Source organism: Ptychodera flava, chromosome 15, assembly GCF_041260155.1.
Source record: "Ptychodera flava strain L36383 chromosome 15, AS_Pfla_20210202, whole genome shotgun sequence".
In the NCBI taxonomy this organism is placed as follows: Eukaryota; Metazoa; Hemichordata; class Enteropneusta; family Ptychoderidae; genus Ptychodera; species Ptychodera flava.
Genome location: NC_091942.1, coordinates 20703609 through 20719093, shown reverse-complemented (window position 1 = coordinate 20719093; position 15485 = coordinate 20703609). Strand labels below are relative to the sequence as shown.

The following is a 15485-nucleotide window of genomic DNA, read 5'->3' as shown; positions in this document are numbered from 1 at the left end:
GACAAAAACTTGCACGAGTCCAAACGTTATTTAGCAATGTATATTCAGTCATGAATGTGACACGTGTGCAGGGAGCTAGATATTTGGGTGTAGACCGTAAAATGATTCACTGATGTTTTGTTTTGTCTAGCTGCGAACAGAGGTGGGATGTTGCACTTTTACAAAAGTCAAACAAAACAAAATACTTCTCATATCAAACAAAATCCATGTAAAAAGACAAAAAGAGCGACCCAGTCCCTTTAAGTTACCTGTAATGAGTGCGGGGTCGGCTTTTTCATACACGAAGCCCTGTCACGATTACAAATTATATGCGGACGTATTTGAATCTTGTAAACAGCATACTGAATATTCCAGGATAAAAAGATTTGATTGTTGAAACTTGTACTGTTATTTGTTAAAGGTAAAGTTTTACAGTTTTACATTGTCTATACAAAGTTGTATTAAACAGATGAATTGGAAATTATATTCCTGCGGTTTGCAAGTAGTTGTCCGCTGGTGTTCTTTTTCTCAGTTGGATCGCGAACTCTTATCTGTTTGAGTTTCGCATGTCACTTGCGCGCGCATAGACCGTAAAATTTTACTCTTATTTTGCAACGTTCGTTTTGACTCAAAGCTATTGGACGAACTTATCTTTTATCTATACACTTTATTTGAGGTTCCCTGCCCTAAACCCAGTGTTTTGAGTACTGTACACAATGGACATATGGATACAGCCAAATTCATCTAGACTAACTCAATCACTCAAGTTTTTTCCATAAACATCGACCATACCTACAGAGCAATGTCAGTGTCAACACCTGTGCTAACATAAGACCAAGACACTAAAGGTTGGCAGTATAAATCTTTATTGGCAATACATATCATAATCAATCGTATTAAAATAAACAATAGCAAGAAGAAACCTGTGCTGAGACCAAGACGCCTGTATCCCCACCCTAGCCCCCGGGGACGGTCATATAGGCAATCCCCTATGATTTCAGTTTGCTTCTTGTTAGCTTACGTGTTCACACACGTGGGCTAATGTCACAGCGATGTCTATCTGTCTGTCTTTCCGTGTGTGTGTTTACACGATAACTCATAAACGCTTGAACAGATTCAAGTCAGATTTGGTAGACAGGTACCATATGCTACTTGCAAGAACTGATTAGATTTTAGTTAGTGTGGCTTGCATATTAATTGAGTTATGCAATATCATTTTTTTTCGTATAATGGTTTCCCTATGGAGACGGTAATGACAGTGTAGACATATATCAAGAAATATTGCACAAAATTTCAGGGTCAACCACATGGTTTCAGTGGAACGTGTTTTAAAACAATGATCGTATATTCGCAGCTTTTCTCTTAAATTTCAGATAAAGGAAACATAGTCAGATTATCCCGGCTGCCAAGTCATATTTATGAGCCAGCACCACCACCTAGCATCGAGTTGGCAACGAATATTTATATTGCCAGAGATACTCGTCATACGCACGATGAAGATAGGAAATTGTTCTGTCTTTTCAAAGAGTTTGTAGAATGAATATATCATCTTAAACGTTCATACCATAGCTTGATGTTGATATTAGAGTTGGACACTCAAGGGTAATATTAATTTGAGTCCTATCATGAGCTTAAATCATTTGAAAAACCATGTCTTCAAGTTCAAAGAAACCGTAACAGCCACAAAATTTCAGAATTTCCTGCACCTTAGTTACTAATTGATGAACTCACATTCACATTTCAGATTACTTTTAACATTTCAAAGAGTCTTATAGGGATGAGGGTTCGATCATACTTTCCTCATTTCCAAGGCATTATAATTTCTTCAACGAATTTAGAAGTTGAGGGTATGGAGAGTAAAAGTTATGGAGGAGTTGGAATACATGGGGGTAGAGAACAGAAAAGGAATAGTACCTGAGCTCAGTACAAAGTAAAGAAAAAAGATATCTCGCGTCTCAATCCTTATATAATTGGCCATTTTATTGAGCGAAGTCATGAGGCTTCATTAAAATATCATAATATTAAAAGCCGAATCACTGAGGGATATCAGTACGCATGTAATGAATATTCATGAGATAGATATAAAATAGTCCAAGACAATAGTTTTCTATCTCACTTGATAACGTCGGAGAGGAAGGAACATCAGTGTGAACGCTTAAAGGTGAAGACAAGATTTCGGGCGGGAGGTAGCCAGCGCCAGGTTTGAGCTGACCCTCCCCCGCCCCTCCCCTAACCGATGACAACCTTCGCTGAATAATATAGCTGCAAAAAGATATCTCGCATCCCAATCCTTATACAATAGGCTATGTTATTGAGCGAAGTTATGACAGAAACGGGTTTCTAAAATTGTGTATTGAGAAAAAGGCTCCCACTCAACAGGTGTCAGATGTGTAGCATGGTTGCTTGTCAATATTACATGCCCTCAATTCATGGCATATTAGATGGTCATTGGTCAGCTAGTACGGTGTTTACTACAAGCATCTCTCCGAGTGTAAACTTTTCAACTCCCCCTAACCATGGCTCCTACTACCTCCATGCCCTAACCAACCTTCTTATTACAAAACTACTGGCCCCTATTGTAATGCTTGAATAACAATTACCCGTTCTGATGTCCTGCAGTGCACTGCAAATAGTCTTCAAAGTGTCCCGTCTATGCAAATAACGATGAGCTTCTTACACGTCTAACATTACGTCGACGTTCGGTAAGTATCGGCAGTTGGTTTTCTTTCCTGTGATACATATTGATTATTGATACATCTTTGATATGTGACCAACTCTAGTACCAGAAAGTGTTCACAACGAGAATGTCGATATTGGTGGGATGTCACCTCCAACCGTCACTCGAACAGGGAGGAACATTACTGGCCATAGCTAGTTTTCATTTGGCTTTCAGCAGAAACGAAGAAAGTATGATCAAGTTTTGATGTGACCTCGCATCGCACTGCTCTCGCTGATTTCATGTTTTGGTTTTTACAGTTGCGTTTTCCGTTAAAGCTGATTTAAACATTCCTGTCTCCCCGCGTGGTTATGTACATTCTGGGTAAAAATTCTGTAGTTTGATGGATTATCCCAGATGAGATCAGCAAGCCAGTGCCTCGGTAGAATGGCCAGGACTAGCGCCTCTATTACATAAGCTGCTGAACCATGCCGAAGACCCTGTTGTTAACGTGCAGGCTCGAATTACAGGGTCGTAGTTCAAAATAGTCTTGTTCGTTTGACTTTATCTATTGAAACTTGAAGAAGAGTATTTTGAAAATTGGCCAAGTGCAAGTAAGCTGACAGTCCAAGACTTGCAATGATCGACGAGTAAAGTTGATACCTCGCAATGACCTTGACGGCTTTCGTTCACAAATATCTGAGTCTTTCGGCACCCTGCAGTGCAGTCTTTCAGCAACACGCATTTTTATTCAGACTAGATTAACGATAATCAACCTCGGGCTCTATAACCATTCGAAAAAAGGTGCCCTTTGTGAATGGTCCTGAACTTTGACATCACTCAAAAACATGTAAAGTTAAAAGTATCTTTCCCACCGTACCACTGATCACGCCATACCGAATACGTGTTGTGGATGACCCGTTATAAAGCGAGAGGCCACTGCCCCCAAACTCTAAATATGGGGACCAAATTGAACGTGAATGCCAAACAAGCGGTGTCTTGACTCATCCAAACGCATGACACATAAATGTCATATTAACACAACGAAAAACTATTCCGCACCACCTATATGTATTCTCAGAGGTCATTTCTTTTTAAATTTTGGAAAAGATGTGTGACAAATTAGCCTGATACGACGGTCAGTCTTCGTTGTAAGGTCCGAAGGAGGTGAATTTACGAACAGGAAAATAACCTAGTATAGATAATGATCGCTCCGGTATTAAAACAGGTATTCGTTTTCCGCCACACGTAATGCCAAGGCGATTCCCTTTTTAATGTCAACATGCCACAAACTCAGTTTGCTATCGACACATTAACATGGAAAGTATATTTAAGTGTTTATATCGCCAGAAAAGTTGATTTGGTCCAAAGGATGTATATCGTGACAGATTTAAAATGATATCACAGCGGAAACGTGACGCGCTCAAACCAATGTTGAAACTCTACGCTTCAGAGATGTAGTGAGCATCGAATCCAATATTTCCTGTCTAAAACAGTTATTCTTCAAACTCACCTTCTTGGTAAGTCTTGCCGTGCGTAATTTTTGTCCGAACGTAGAGTAAAACGCTTTATTTCGACTCACAATAGGATGTATGTGATGAAATTTACACGCATACGATTCTTTGTTATGACTCGAGTGGCGTTCAGGATAGATGACGGTCAACTTGATAATTAGGATGGTACATTGCACGAGTTTAATGTTTCTCCCCTATTTTGCGATTCATTTGTAACTATTTATGAAATTTTCACCATTTTTGTTCTGAACGTCAACTGCACATGCTTGTGCTATTCCTAGAGTATGTTGAAATGCCACCACCTACAAATAGAATGGTATGTCCCGATCATACATATATAAGACTGTCGAGCTAAGAATCCTTCCACTTCTTCTGTCTGATGATTGCAGAATTCATGAAACTTAAGTAACAGATATCATTACTTTGTACTTAAAGTAATTTTGTGTTATTATTTATACCGCTCTGCTTTAGCATCGAGCACTGTAACATCTGTATATCGAGATATATATATATATATATATATATATATATATATATATATATATATATATATATATATACACAAAATATACACACAAAATAATGAGAAAGTCACATAAGCTCATCTGATTGTATCTACTCTGCAAATTTTTAGGGCTTGAAAAAATGACCAATGTATGATTCGAAGCCACGTCCCCTGAATTCAGTTCGGACGCTCTACCAACTGAGCAAACGGATCAGTTCAAGTTGGTTTGACGTTCACTGTCCTGACGGAGCAGATTTATTTCACTGAATAGTAGCTCTAAGTAGACTCTTACGGGATTTCGTAATGATGCATAATCTAATAGTCACGTACACCTTATTACTTTTTAACAAGATTGTAGAGATCAAGTTATTTGTCAACCAGGATGCCTCGAAGCAACAACGTCGATGGGGAGGGGAAGTTCTCTGCCGATGAAAAACGGAGGATTCTTTGTTTCAGCAACATCCGTTGCTTTGTGGCAAGTCTTACGGTGACGATATTCTTTAAAGGTACGATGACCATGTACGCCGCCAGCACCATGACAACGCAGGAAAAACGATACAGTCTCAGCGCTTCACAGCTTTCCGTTCTGGTGAGTATGGGGCAGGCAGGAACTCTTCTCAGCGTCATTCCCGTGGCATACTTTGGGGGTCGTCTTGGGAGTAATCGCCCACGGTGGATGGGTGCTGGTGTGATATGTATAGGTATTGGCTTGCTGATGGGTTGCTTGCCACACTTCGTTTTGGGACCCTACAGATACGAAAGCCTTTCCCTGGCTGCTGAAGTAAACGCGAGCGTAGCGGAAAAGCTGTGTTTCTCAACCTTACCGAGCTCTCCAGAACCTTACGCCCCTATCGCCGATGGCGAGAAATCCCCGAATGCCTCTACCCAGATGGATTTAGGATGCGACAGCACGGATAAGCAGAGGACAACAGAAAGCACGGTAGCTTATGCCTTAATTGTCATCGGGGTGACGGTAATTGGGGCCGGGCACAGCCCTATGGTAACCCTTGGCACCTCTTTCATCGACGACCATGCCACGCATCGAAGTTCGGCGTTGTATTTGGGTACGTATTCCCCTCCGATAAAAGTTCAATTTTGAAAACGGAGCGGGGGTCCGTATGAATTGAGCCTGTGCGACTTTCTTGTTTACAAAAAATGTATTTCGTGCACGATATCTCGATGCATAACGTCAATATAGCTGCAACATTGAAATTTTACGATGTACATTATGGCAAATGTTTGATATAGTATTCAAATTGGTCGTATGGGTCGCACACGACCATTAAGCGCAGTTCAAACGACCCACACTCTTTAAATTTAAAGGAAAGCAGAGTTACTGAGGCTTACATGGATATTAAAGTTGAATACATATATAAAGTAAAAACATTTTTGCATAGAAATCCATGTTGGTAGCTTATTACTGTCAACTGAACTTTTGATGTCAACACGGTACATTTTAGTAACTGACATTTTCGGTTACGATTCTGCTGATGAAGGTTGTAGTGCTGCAACCGAAAGTCTCAGTGACTAAAATGTACCGTGTTGAGATCAAATGTTTAATTCCCAGTAAAGTAAAAAATGTTTTACATTTCATGTGTTATCACAGTCCACTCGGTAGCAGGGATGTCGACTGTGTTGTAATGTATGAGACTCCAATCATCTCTATGCGTCCCTGTAATTTATATTTTCCTATCTAGATGATGGTGTGTTTGTCAACATACCTTTCCGAGTTGACTTTGAACTGTTTCTTCCACTGTTCACATGTTTTGTCTTCAACGAGAAAACCATGACTATAAACTCGGAAAAGGTGAAATTCACCAAAGGCTTTTAGCTACATCACACGACTCCTTTCTATTTTAAGGTATAACTAACATGATGTGGGGGTTAGGACCAGCTGTTGGGTATCTGGTCGGCGCTGCTTGTTTGTCTATCTACGTGGATTTCAATAGAGTGGACGTTTCCTCCATCGACTTGAAGCCCTCTGACTCCAAGTGGGTTGGTGCCTGGTGGTTAGGGCTCGTCTTGGGAGCAGCTGCGTTTTTTCTCGTCTCCCCGCTGTACTTTTTAACACCAGGGACTTTGAAAGTCGGCAGCGATGTTAAACAACAGAGGAAGAAAAAGACTGACAAAACTGGTATACAGTTTGTTATTAACTTATTGTAGTCTAATTGTGATAAGTAACAACAAACTATTACATCGAATGCTAAGCTGAACTTTTAATAGTGCCCTATTACCTTCGACCTAATAGCATCGTGTTTATCCAAGCCGAATAATTACCCTTGGCTGGTGAAGTTGCCCTCGTAGTAGACAGTCTAGTGACAACATCATCAACAGGTGCCGGTATAATTCTGTGTGTGCGTGTGTGTGTATGTTTGTGTGTGTGCGTCGCGCGCGCTCACGATCCTGCCCTCTACTCTCATTTCAGCCCTTGATGAACAGCTGAAAACAAAAATCATCCCAGAAAAAAGCCGAGAGCCAGAGTCGTTATTGTCTTTCTTTCTTCTGTGGAGTACTTTGTTATTTGCTAGTATGTATTTTGATCATTGTGTCCAACACAGTTTCTTGTTCAGCTGCGGCTCGAGTAGAACAGGAAATTGAGGTTGACTCAAAGAACAAAAATAGCGGGAAAAACCTATCTAAAGTTACAGTTACTGGCCCTGTAATCGTTTTGCTATGAGATGATGCTGCTAAATAACCGGTGCCTCTTATTCTATGAGAAGTCCAACAAGTCAACTTTAAACACCATTTCAATTGTGACACCTTTTTTGTCATGACATTGCAGGTTTTTTGAGGATGACATGGAAATTGCTCAAAAATCCATACTTCATGGTGGTGATTATTGCCTACGCCCTTGACATGGGCACCACATTTGGATTTATACCATTCATCGCAAAAATCTTCCAGCTCCAATTCGGTCTGTCGGCTGTAAATGCAAATCTGTATGCAGGTATGTGTAGATTTATGAAGATTATGGGCGTAGTCACTGACGTAATTACAGCATAGGACAGTGTTCAGAACAATGATCGTAACGGTGGCTTCAACCTTCGCGGTAGACGGAAAGGTTCGGACGTGTACAACTCGTACAATTGCATCTTTCTGTCTACCTTCTCGAATGGGCCAGAACCTAGAAAAAAGGCTCAAAGAAATTGCCAGTGACGTGAACATTTCGAACTCAATGAAGAAAATCCAGTGTTCGTGACTGTTGTTCACAAGTTCCGGTACAGTAATTTCACCAGTAACAAGTGTCCCAAAGCTACTGGACAACAAGTTATCGTTCTTTCCTATAGATGTGACGTAACTTTCCAATGTTAGAGTTCTCGGTTGTGTTTTGCAATCATGGAAGATGCATATGTGTATTGGTAGGCACTCCTGACTTCGATCAAATATCGCATAGATCATCCTGTCGGCCTCTAAACTTTGAACATTAAGCTTCATAGAAACTTTGCCCTCTCTCGATTACTATAATGAAGTAAAGTTCTCAGCGAAACCATGAGCTTGATAACATTGCCGCGTAGTAGGGCTTGATAGCTGCTCTACGATGGAGTGCAAAAATGCCCCGACGTTACTGCTGTCGCAAAGAGACTAGTGATTTGCGACCAACTGCTGCCGCGAAAGAGACACTGGTGATTAGCGACGAATGTAGCGAAATGACCGTAGCACTTTGGTACAAAGATTGATGATACGGTTTGTTTTGTTTTTTCACAGCGATTTTCGGCACTATACCTTATTGCCTTGGAATGTTGCTGTCAGGATACGTCATCAAAAAATTTAACCTCCAACCAATGGGTATTCTGAAGTTCTACCTCGTTGTCCTAGGATTGGGCATCGTATTATCTGCTGCCTTCTATCCTTTCGGATGTTACAGCGAGCCTGTCGTTGGAGTCGGGTATGATTATGTCCAATTTTATTATAAAACAACTTCTTTGTCTGCTTGAGCCTCATATTTTACGGTGCCATATCTTCCATGTATGAGAATGTTAACGACCAGATGTTTTGTCTTTCCACTGAACACAATGAAACAAGGGCAAATATGTGATATAGACAAACATCAAACAGAAAGGGGAATAGAGACAGAGAGCAAAAGAAAGAGAGAGACAGAAGCAGAGATAATAAATATTTCAAAGATACATTTTACTGTCTTTCATATCCAGAAAAAACGGTATAGACAAGAACCAGCGATGCAACGAAGACTGCGGTTGTTCAGTTGATGTATTTGAGCCAGTCTGTGGTTCTGATGGAAATACTTACGCTTCACCTTGCCATGCAGGATGTATTGGAATTGACTCTAACAATGTAAGATTAAGATTTTGTTCATTGTTGACTGGAGTTCACATCCTTCCCCCATCCAAAACACACAGACACAGAGACACACAGACACACACACACACTCTCTCTCTCTCTCTCTCTCTCTCTCTCTCTCTCTCTCTCTCTCTCTCTCTCTCTCTCTCTCTCTCTCTCTCTCTCTCTCTCTCTCTCTCTCTCTGAGGCACACACAGACTTGCACACTCTCACCACATGTATATGCACATAGATATACTCGTATATATGCCTATGTAAAAACCGATTTTAAACGAAATAACAAACATGTCAAGCTAATTTTCCCTTCAAGAGCATGATCAATTTCAACTTATCACTGAAAGTCCTTGAATTATGATAATCTTGTTTTCTTATGTTGCTTTCAGTTTACAGGCAATTACACAAACTGTGGCTGTATATCAAAGTTCGATAGCGACGGATGGAACACAACCAGGATGGCGACTCTGGGTCCCTGCAAGGAAACGGAGACGTGTTCACTCCTTTATCTATTCCTTGTCGTCATTTCTCTGTTCGCCCTGCTGAGTGCCGGCAGAGAGGTTCCGTGTATGATGCTGGCTTTGCGGTGAGTGCTAGAATTAAAGGGATACTGTCAATTTATCAAGTTTTGAAATTGTTACGAGGTTTTTACGTGTACAACTGACAGGTCACGCTATTTCTTCGATATTTATGGATGTGGAGCCAAGGTATGGTAAACATGAAAAAAACTTGGGAAAAATGTGGAATTGACAACTTTTCAAATGATGGGTAATTAATTCAAGGAGGGTACAAACGAAAAAAAGGAAAAGGATAAAATATTTTAAGATAAAATATCTTCGGTAAGATATTTTCGAATGCAAAATCGCCGCCAGTTCCAACATAAGCAATTGAACACAGAACTTGGGTTTTCATGAAAAACGAGAATTAGTTTAAAGGTATACAGTTACCTGTAATCTAAATATGCCCATACCTGGTCAAAGGGGCGTTCCTTGCTATTCAAAATGCCCATATGAGGGCGCTGTTTTTAAAAAGCGGCCACCCGCTTAAAATCTGTGATTGGTTAGCTTTTCTCTTTCCATGGCAACTTTAGCAAAATTGGAACAGGTGGCAGTATACCTTTAAGCACCGTGACGTGACTCTCATTCATAGTAGGCTGGAGTTTCGTAACTTCATCTCTTCGCCATTTCCTTGGTGAAACTTGATGCATATGCTCATATGATTGGGTACCTTTAACTTTGAATACTGTCGCATCATCATTTACAATAGCTAGGAAGGCAACGTTTTCATATTTTGATATACAATAATGGGTTTTTTTCTGTACGTCTGTGATCGTTTCCAGATCAGTCGAGGAACGGGAGAAATCGTTTGCCATTGGTCTGCGTTTCCTCCTTGCGCGTGTTCTCGGTAAGTTAATGCTCTTTTCAATTGGTTAGTCGATTAACCTTTTCTCCACCATGGTTTGGCCAAAACCCATTGTCATTGTGGAACTGTTTACAGGGAATCGGATGTGAACAGGTTAAGCCCCTTCCATTGATCAAATCTATTGGCTAAAACCTATTTAGATCTTCGATAGCGTGGACAGAATAAAGATATACGATTTTGCACCCATTCTTCAACATTTGACAAACTTACGTTTATGTAAGATAGAGTGTCCAGGCTACTTTTTTCAATAATCCACTCTTTTTTCTTTTTCCTGTCAAGTGAATACATTTTTTGTTTGTGATCTTCGAGATAAAAAAGAATTTCAACATTTTTACTCCGAAATTATTTCCTTTTTTTACCCCACTAGATGTCTTAGTCCGACCTACAAATAGGAAAAATCAGCATCGACTTATCTTTCTGGTGGAAAAATCAAATAAAAAATTACCTCCGTTCACGGTAATATAAAAAAAAATGGTTCGTTAAATCGGATGACAGTTTTGTCTATTCTCGATTCGTCAAATTCTAGCTGCATGGGTACCGGGTGTTAGGGTCTCCAATAACCTGAACTTCTTCTCAGGTACAGCATATAGTAGACAAAACACTGAAAACAAGTCCCGGATTATGAAACGACTGAATTTAAGGTAAAATGCACCCGGGAAATATTTGTTCCCTAACATCTTTCCGATTAGTTCTTCGCTGGTGTGCTGCTTAGCAGGATTCATTTTTAGCCTGTATGGCAAATACAGAGCTGATCATCTTGTTTTAATTTTGTGAAAATCGAAATTTTATCCTAACCTTCAGAGTTAACACACGATACGTCTGCACCTGATCATTTAAATATTCGTGAGTTTCAGGTAATTCGATTCTATAATAGCAAAATTTGCATAACTCTTGATTTGTATTCATAGAGTCTCATTAAACTGTATCTTTAGGCATTTAAGTTACCAAAAATACCATCCAATGTTCAGAGAGATCTTTTTAGCTTCCCGTTATTAAGCCGTATGGTCTCTGAAAACGTCACTGTTTCAATCCTTGGTGATGGATTTGGTCGATTGAATTTATACACTTGCGCGACGGCGTGGCTATATTAGATAGGACAGGATGGAATATCCATGTAAGGCTTTGTATTCATCAAAAGATGTGCATTGGAGCTTAGCAATAAATGTTTAAAGTAAGCTGTTTGAGTTGAAAGTCGAACATTATCCAGTAATCTAAGTTGTACGTAAATCGCCAATGTTTGAACAACATTCTATGGCAAAACTTCGGTAAGAATTTTGCATTAGATTTGAGTTGCATTTCATTTGAAACCATCTTTTAGAAAAAATGGCAAAAAAATTTTGCATTAGATTTGAGTTGCATTTCATTTGAAACCATCTTTTAGAAAAAATGGCAAAAAAGATACAGCTATAATGAGGCTTCAGTTATGGGAGAATATTCAAAGCTTTTCTGTGTGGAACGTTCAAGCAAAACCTTGAAACCTTTTTCGAGGTACATGCTACCATAGGCCTTGCAATAACTTACATTTTGATTCTGTTGCCCCAAAGCTTCTTGAACAAGCGATAATTTAAAAACAAAACGAACAAGGGTTGTCGGAGAAATTGGAAACACACGCTTTCCAAAGTTTCTGTGGACTTTTGCTGTCGAACCTTCGTTCAATGAGGAATAGAGATCTCACTCAATAGAGCGAGAACAGATGAACATAACAGCCTCGTTTTCAAACAAAAAAATAAATACAAACGATATGCTGTACTCTGTCAGACATTTTAACAGGCAACGTCGAAGGGCTTATCTTTCACTTGCCAGTGATCTGTGAACTGTTACGCCCGAGAACTCCATTATACTACTTAGAGGAATGGGGTTATGCTACGTTCGGGGCTAGGAGCCTATCTCTCTCCTCCACAGTTAGCTAACCACTGAACAAGCCTCTTTCACACAGCCTCGGGGACGGAAAACACATGTGCTCATAAAAAGTTTAGTTTGTTCCTTGTCTTTATAGGGCCTATTCCGATACCTCTACTTTATGGCAAGGCGTTTGACATGTCATGCACTGTATGGAAAACCCTGTGCGGGGGCGCTGTCCGGGGAGAGTGCCAAGTCTATGACAACCATGCACTCAGACGGAATTTGAGTGTGCTGACCGTCATGGTCAGGTCAGTATCGCTTACCCTGCTTGTGATCGCTGCCATCATTTGGAGAAGGAAAGTCAAGAATACGAGTTACACTTTGGTAGACAACGATGGGAGAGAAGCGGCGGCGAAGAAACTGTTTGCCGGCGATGGTACTGAGATGGAGAGTACACAGAATTAGGTCAGCGTGCTGGTGACAGTGATGGATCATACATTTAATCCAGAGTAAAATGAAGTCTTTGAACTAACCGCGACTGGGAGATAGAGTTTAAGGTCCAATCATAAAAAGCATGCGAGACTGACAAAATTAATTGTATAAAAATTGTTGTATAAAATTTAGGTATTATGACAGGTGGAAATTGAGCCTGTTAAAATAGGTATAAAATTAAGTTCTTGAAAGCCATATCACTTTCGAAAGCTATGTTTATTTTTAACTGCAGAACAACATGAAAACAACATAAGACTGAGTTCACCTCAACAAATGGCATTGTTCCCCATGTTACAGTAGTTTGTTGTCCATGTGTTTTAAACAGGGTCAACCATAGTGGTTTCAGAGGAACTTTTTTTAAAGTCAATGATCGCATATTTGCAGCTAACTTTTCTCATCAACTTCAGATGAAGGAAACATAGTAAGATTATCCTATACATCACGGATGCCAAGTCATGTTAATGAGCCACCACCACCACCTAGCATCGAGGTGGCAATGATTGTTTATTACTTTGACAGCACAAACGACTGTCTATTAAAGTTGGAAAATCTTGGCAATCGAAGTTGGAAAATCTTGACCCTAGCACCACGTTGCACAAAAGCCGTTTATTGAGACTGGCAACACGAGAAATGAAGTTTTTTGATAAAAATTTGTTTGGAAGATTGGAGTTTGAAGATGACAATTTATTACTTCATATTAAAGGGACAAAGTCGCTCTTTTTTACCCCTGATACCTAGAAAACATGGTATACTTGCGTAAACTTACTCAGTGTACAAATTGACGACGGCAAACTGCAGCAGAGTAAAAAAATTACCCCTTTGCTGAATGTAAGCATGATTATTTTTGTGTCCTATAGACAAATTTGATTTTTTCCCTATTCCAACTTGCTTTCCCATGACAAATAAACATTGCCACATTGTAAGGGAAAGCGGCTTTTCTCATCTATACGAAAGGCGCCGCAAATTAAGATATCACTGCAAAAGTCTGCGCGAGTCCAAACTATTAGTAACAATGTATATTAAGCCATGTATGTTAAGCCATGCATGTTACACTAGTGTATGGAACTACATTTCTTGGTACAGATCGTAAAATGTTTCACTGAATGTTTATCTTGTCTGGCTGCAAACAGAGTTGAAGATCTATCACGATTACAAATTATATGCGGACGTATTTGAATCTTGTACACAGCATACTGAATATTCCAGGATAAAAAGTTTGATTTGTTGAAACTTGTTCATAGTATCGTTACAAACTTGAATTAAACAAAGAGCTTGGAAATGATATTCCCATGGGTTGAAAATAGTTGTCCACTTTTATTCTTATTCTCAACCGGACCGCTAAGTGTTATAGATATCTTGTGCTTCACATGTCACTTGCATGCACATAAACCATGAATTTTTCACCCTTATTTGGTAGCGTTCGTTCTGATTCAAAGCTATGAAACGATTGCACAGAGGCCTTAGTTAAGAAAGACACTTTGCATCAGACTCTTTTATCTGATACACTTTACTTGAGGTTCTGTAAATCCAGTGTTGGGTACTGTGCAAAATGGACATATAGATACTGCATATTTCATCTACTTCTACGTGGCCCTGGCGAGAAATTCAAATGTACTCGGACGCATACAGCCACCACCTCTTCTTTGCGACAATCACCACAGACTATGTTGTCTGTGTAGCGCTGGCCCGTAGGCGCTACACAACGCCACAGAAAAAAGCTAGCGTACAACCCGTGGATTACAATTATTGCAGCTGTAGATATGCAGGTCCTGGTAAACTCTTTGACGTGCACTGTCTGTCTGATACAATCTTTTGAACATATTAATTCGCACTGATACAATATTCAGAATATTAGTGCAAAGGACTGGGCCTAAACGTTTTTTGCTGCATGTTTGTGAATATGTGACCGGGTCGTCTCGTCTCGGACAGGGTTTCTTTTCCGATTAGCCCACAGCCCACGCCAATTAAGTATTCATAACGTGACTGGTGCAAACGTTCGGGTATAAATAAATAAACAAACAAATAAATAAATAAATAAATAAATGAATAAATAAATAAATAAATAAAATAAAATACTTTATTGATCTCCGTAGAGAAATTACAATATATGCTTAAAAGCAATCCGGCAACAAACAAAAAGTCAAACACGTTCACACACAAACACAAAAATGTGAAGAAAACAAACTTGCTTAAAAATCTGCTCTGCTTGATTTAAAATTGTAGTTTAAAATAGCTCTTGGTATAAAAGAATCCTTAAAAATAGGTGACAATAAGGATAAAAAGGATAGAGAGAAAGAGAGAATGGATTGACGTTGGAGCAGATCCCTTGACGCAAGACACGGTCCCTCCTCGGAGGGACCGTGCGCAAGACCGGACAACCGCTTGGCACTTTCCTCCTCAACGCCTTATTTTGGTTTCCGCTACCCTCGCACTATTGGTTAATTAGGCCATTTTTATCTAGCTAGAAGTTAGAACGTAAGTGCTAGGGTAATTTTCTTTTATTAAATTTTCAAATTTCAATTTACACCATAAATTCCCAGTGTTCGTGTCGACCTATTCGGACGTCAGCACGATTCTGTGTAGGTATAGAGCCTTAGCTAGGCGAGATAGCTATAGCAGATGAATGACGTTCCCCCCCCCCCCCCCAATAAACGCTAACAACGCATTCATCACAGATACCGTAAGTACCAGAGGCCATATTAGCATTAATTTCAGCAACACCATACCTGATGTAGTCTCCTATGCTGTGTACATCCACAAAAGCATTGCCCTCGCAAACGCA

At 39.8% G+C, this 15485-nt stretch overlaps 1 protein-coding gene across 1 annotated transcript; it reads left to right on the top strand.

The window, feature by feature from the left end:
* The first annotated feature begins 2224 nt into the window (after positions 1–2224).
* On the top strand, positions 2225–9537 carry LOC139152274 (solute carrier organic anion transporter family member 3A1-like). The gene is made up of 7 exons (XM_070725417.1): positions 2225–2681; positions 5006–5718; positions 6516–6788; positions 7437–7601; positions 8360–8540; positions 8806–8947; positions 9337–9537. The coding sequence occupies exons 2-7, from the start codon at positions 5037–5039 to the stop codon at positions 9535–9537; spliced, it is 1644 nt and encodes a 547-aa protein (XP_070581518.1). The 5' UTR covers positions 2225–2681; positions 5006–5036.
* Positions 9538–15485: the final 5948 nt, after the last annotated feature.

Coding starts and splice junctions, on each gene's coding strand:
- LOC139152274 (XM_070725417.1), top strand. CDS start 5,037: ATGCCTCGAAGCAACAACGTCGATGGGGAGGGGAAGTTCTCTGCCGAT. Junction 6,789..7,436: donor GAAAAAGACTGACAAAACTG/GTATACAGTTTG, acceptor ATGACATTGCAG/GTTTTTTGAGGATGACATGG. Junction 8,948..9,336: donor TTGGAATTGACTCTAACAAT/GTAAGATTAAGA, acceptor TGTTGCTTTCAG/TTTACAGGCAATTACACAAA.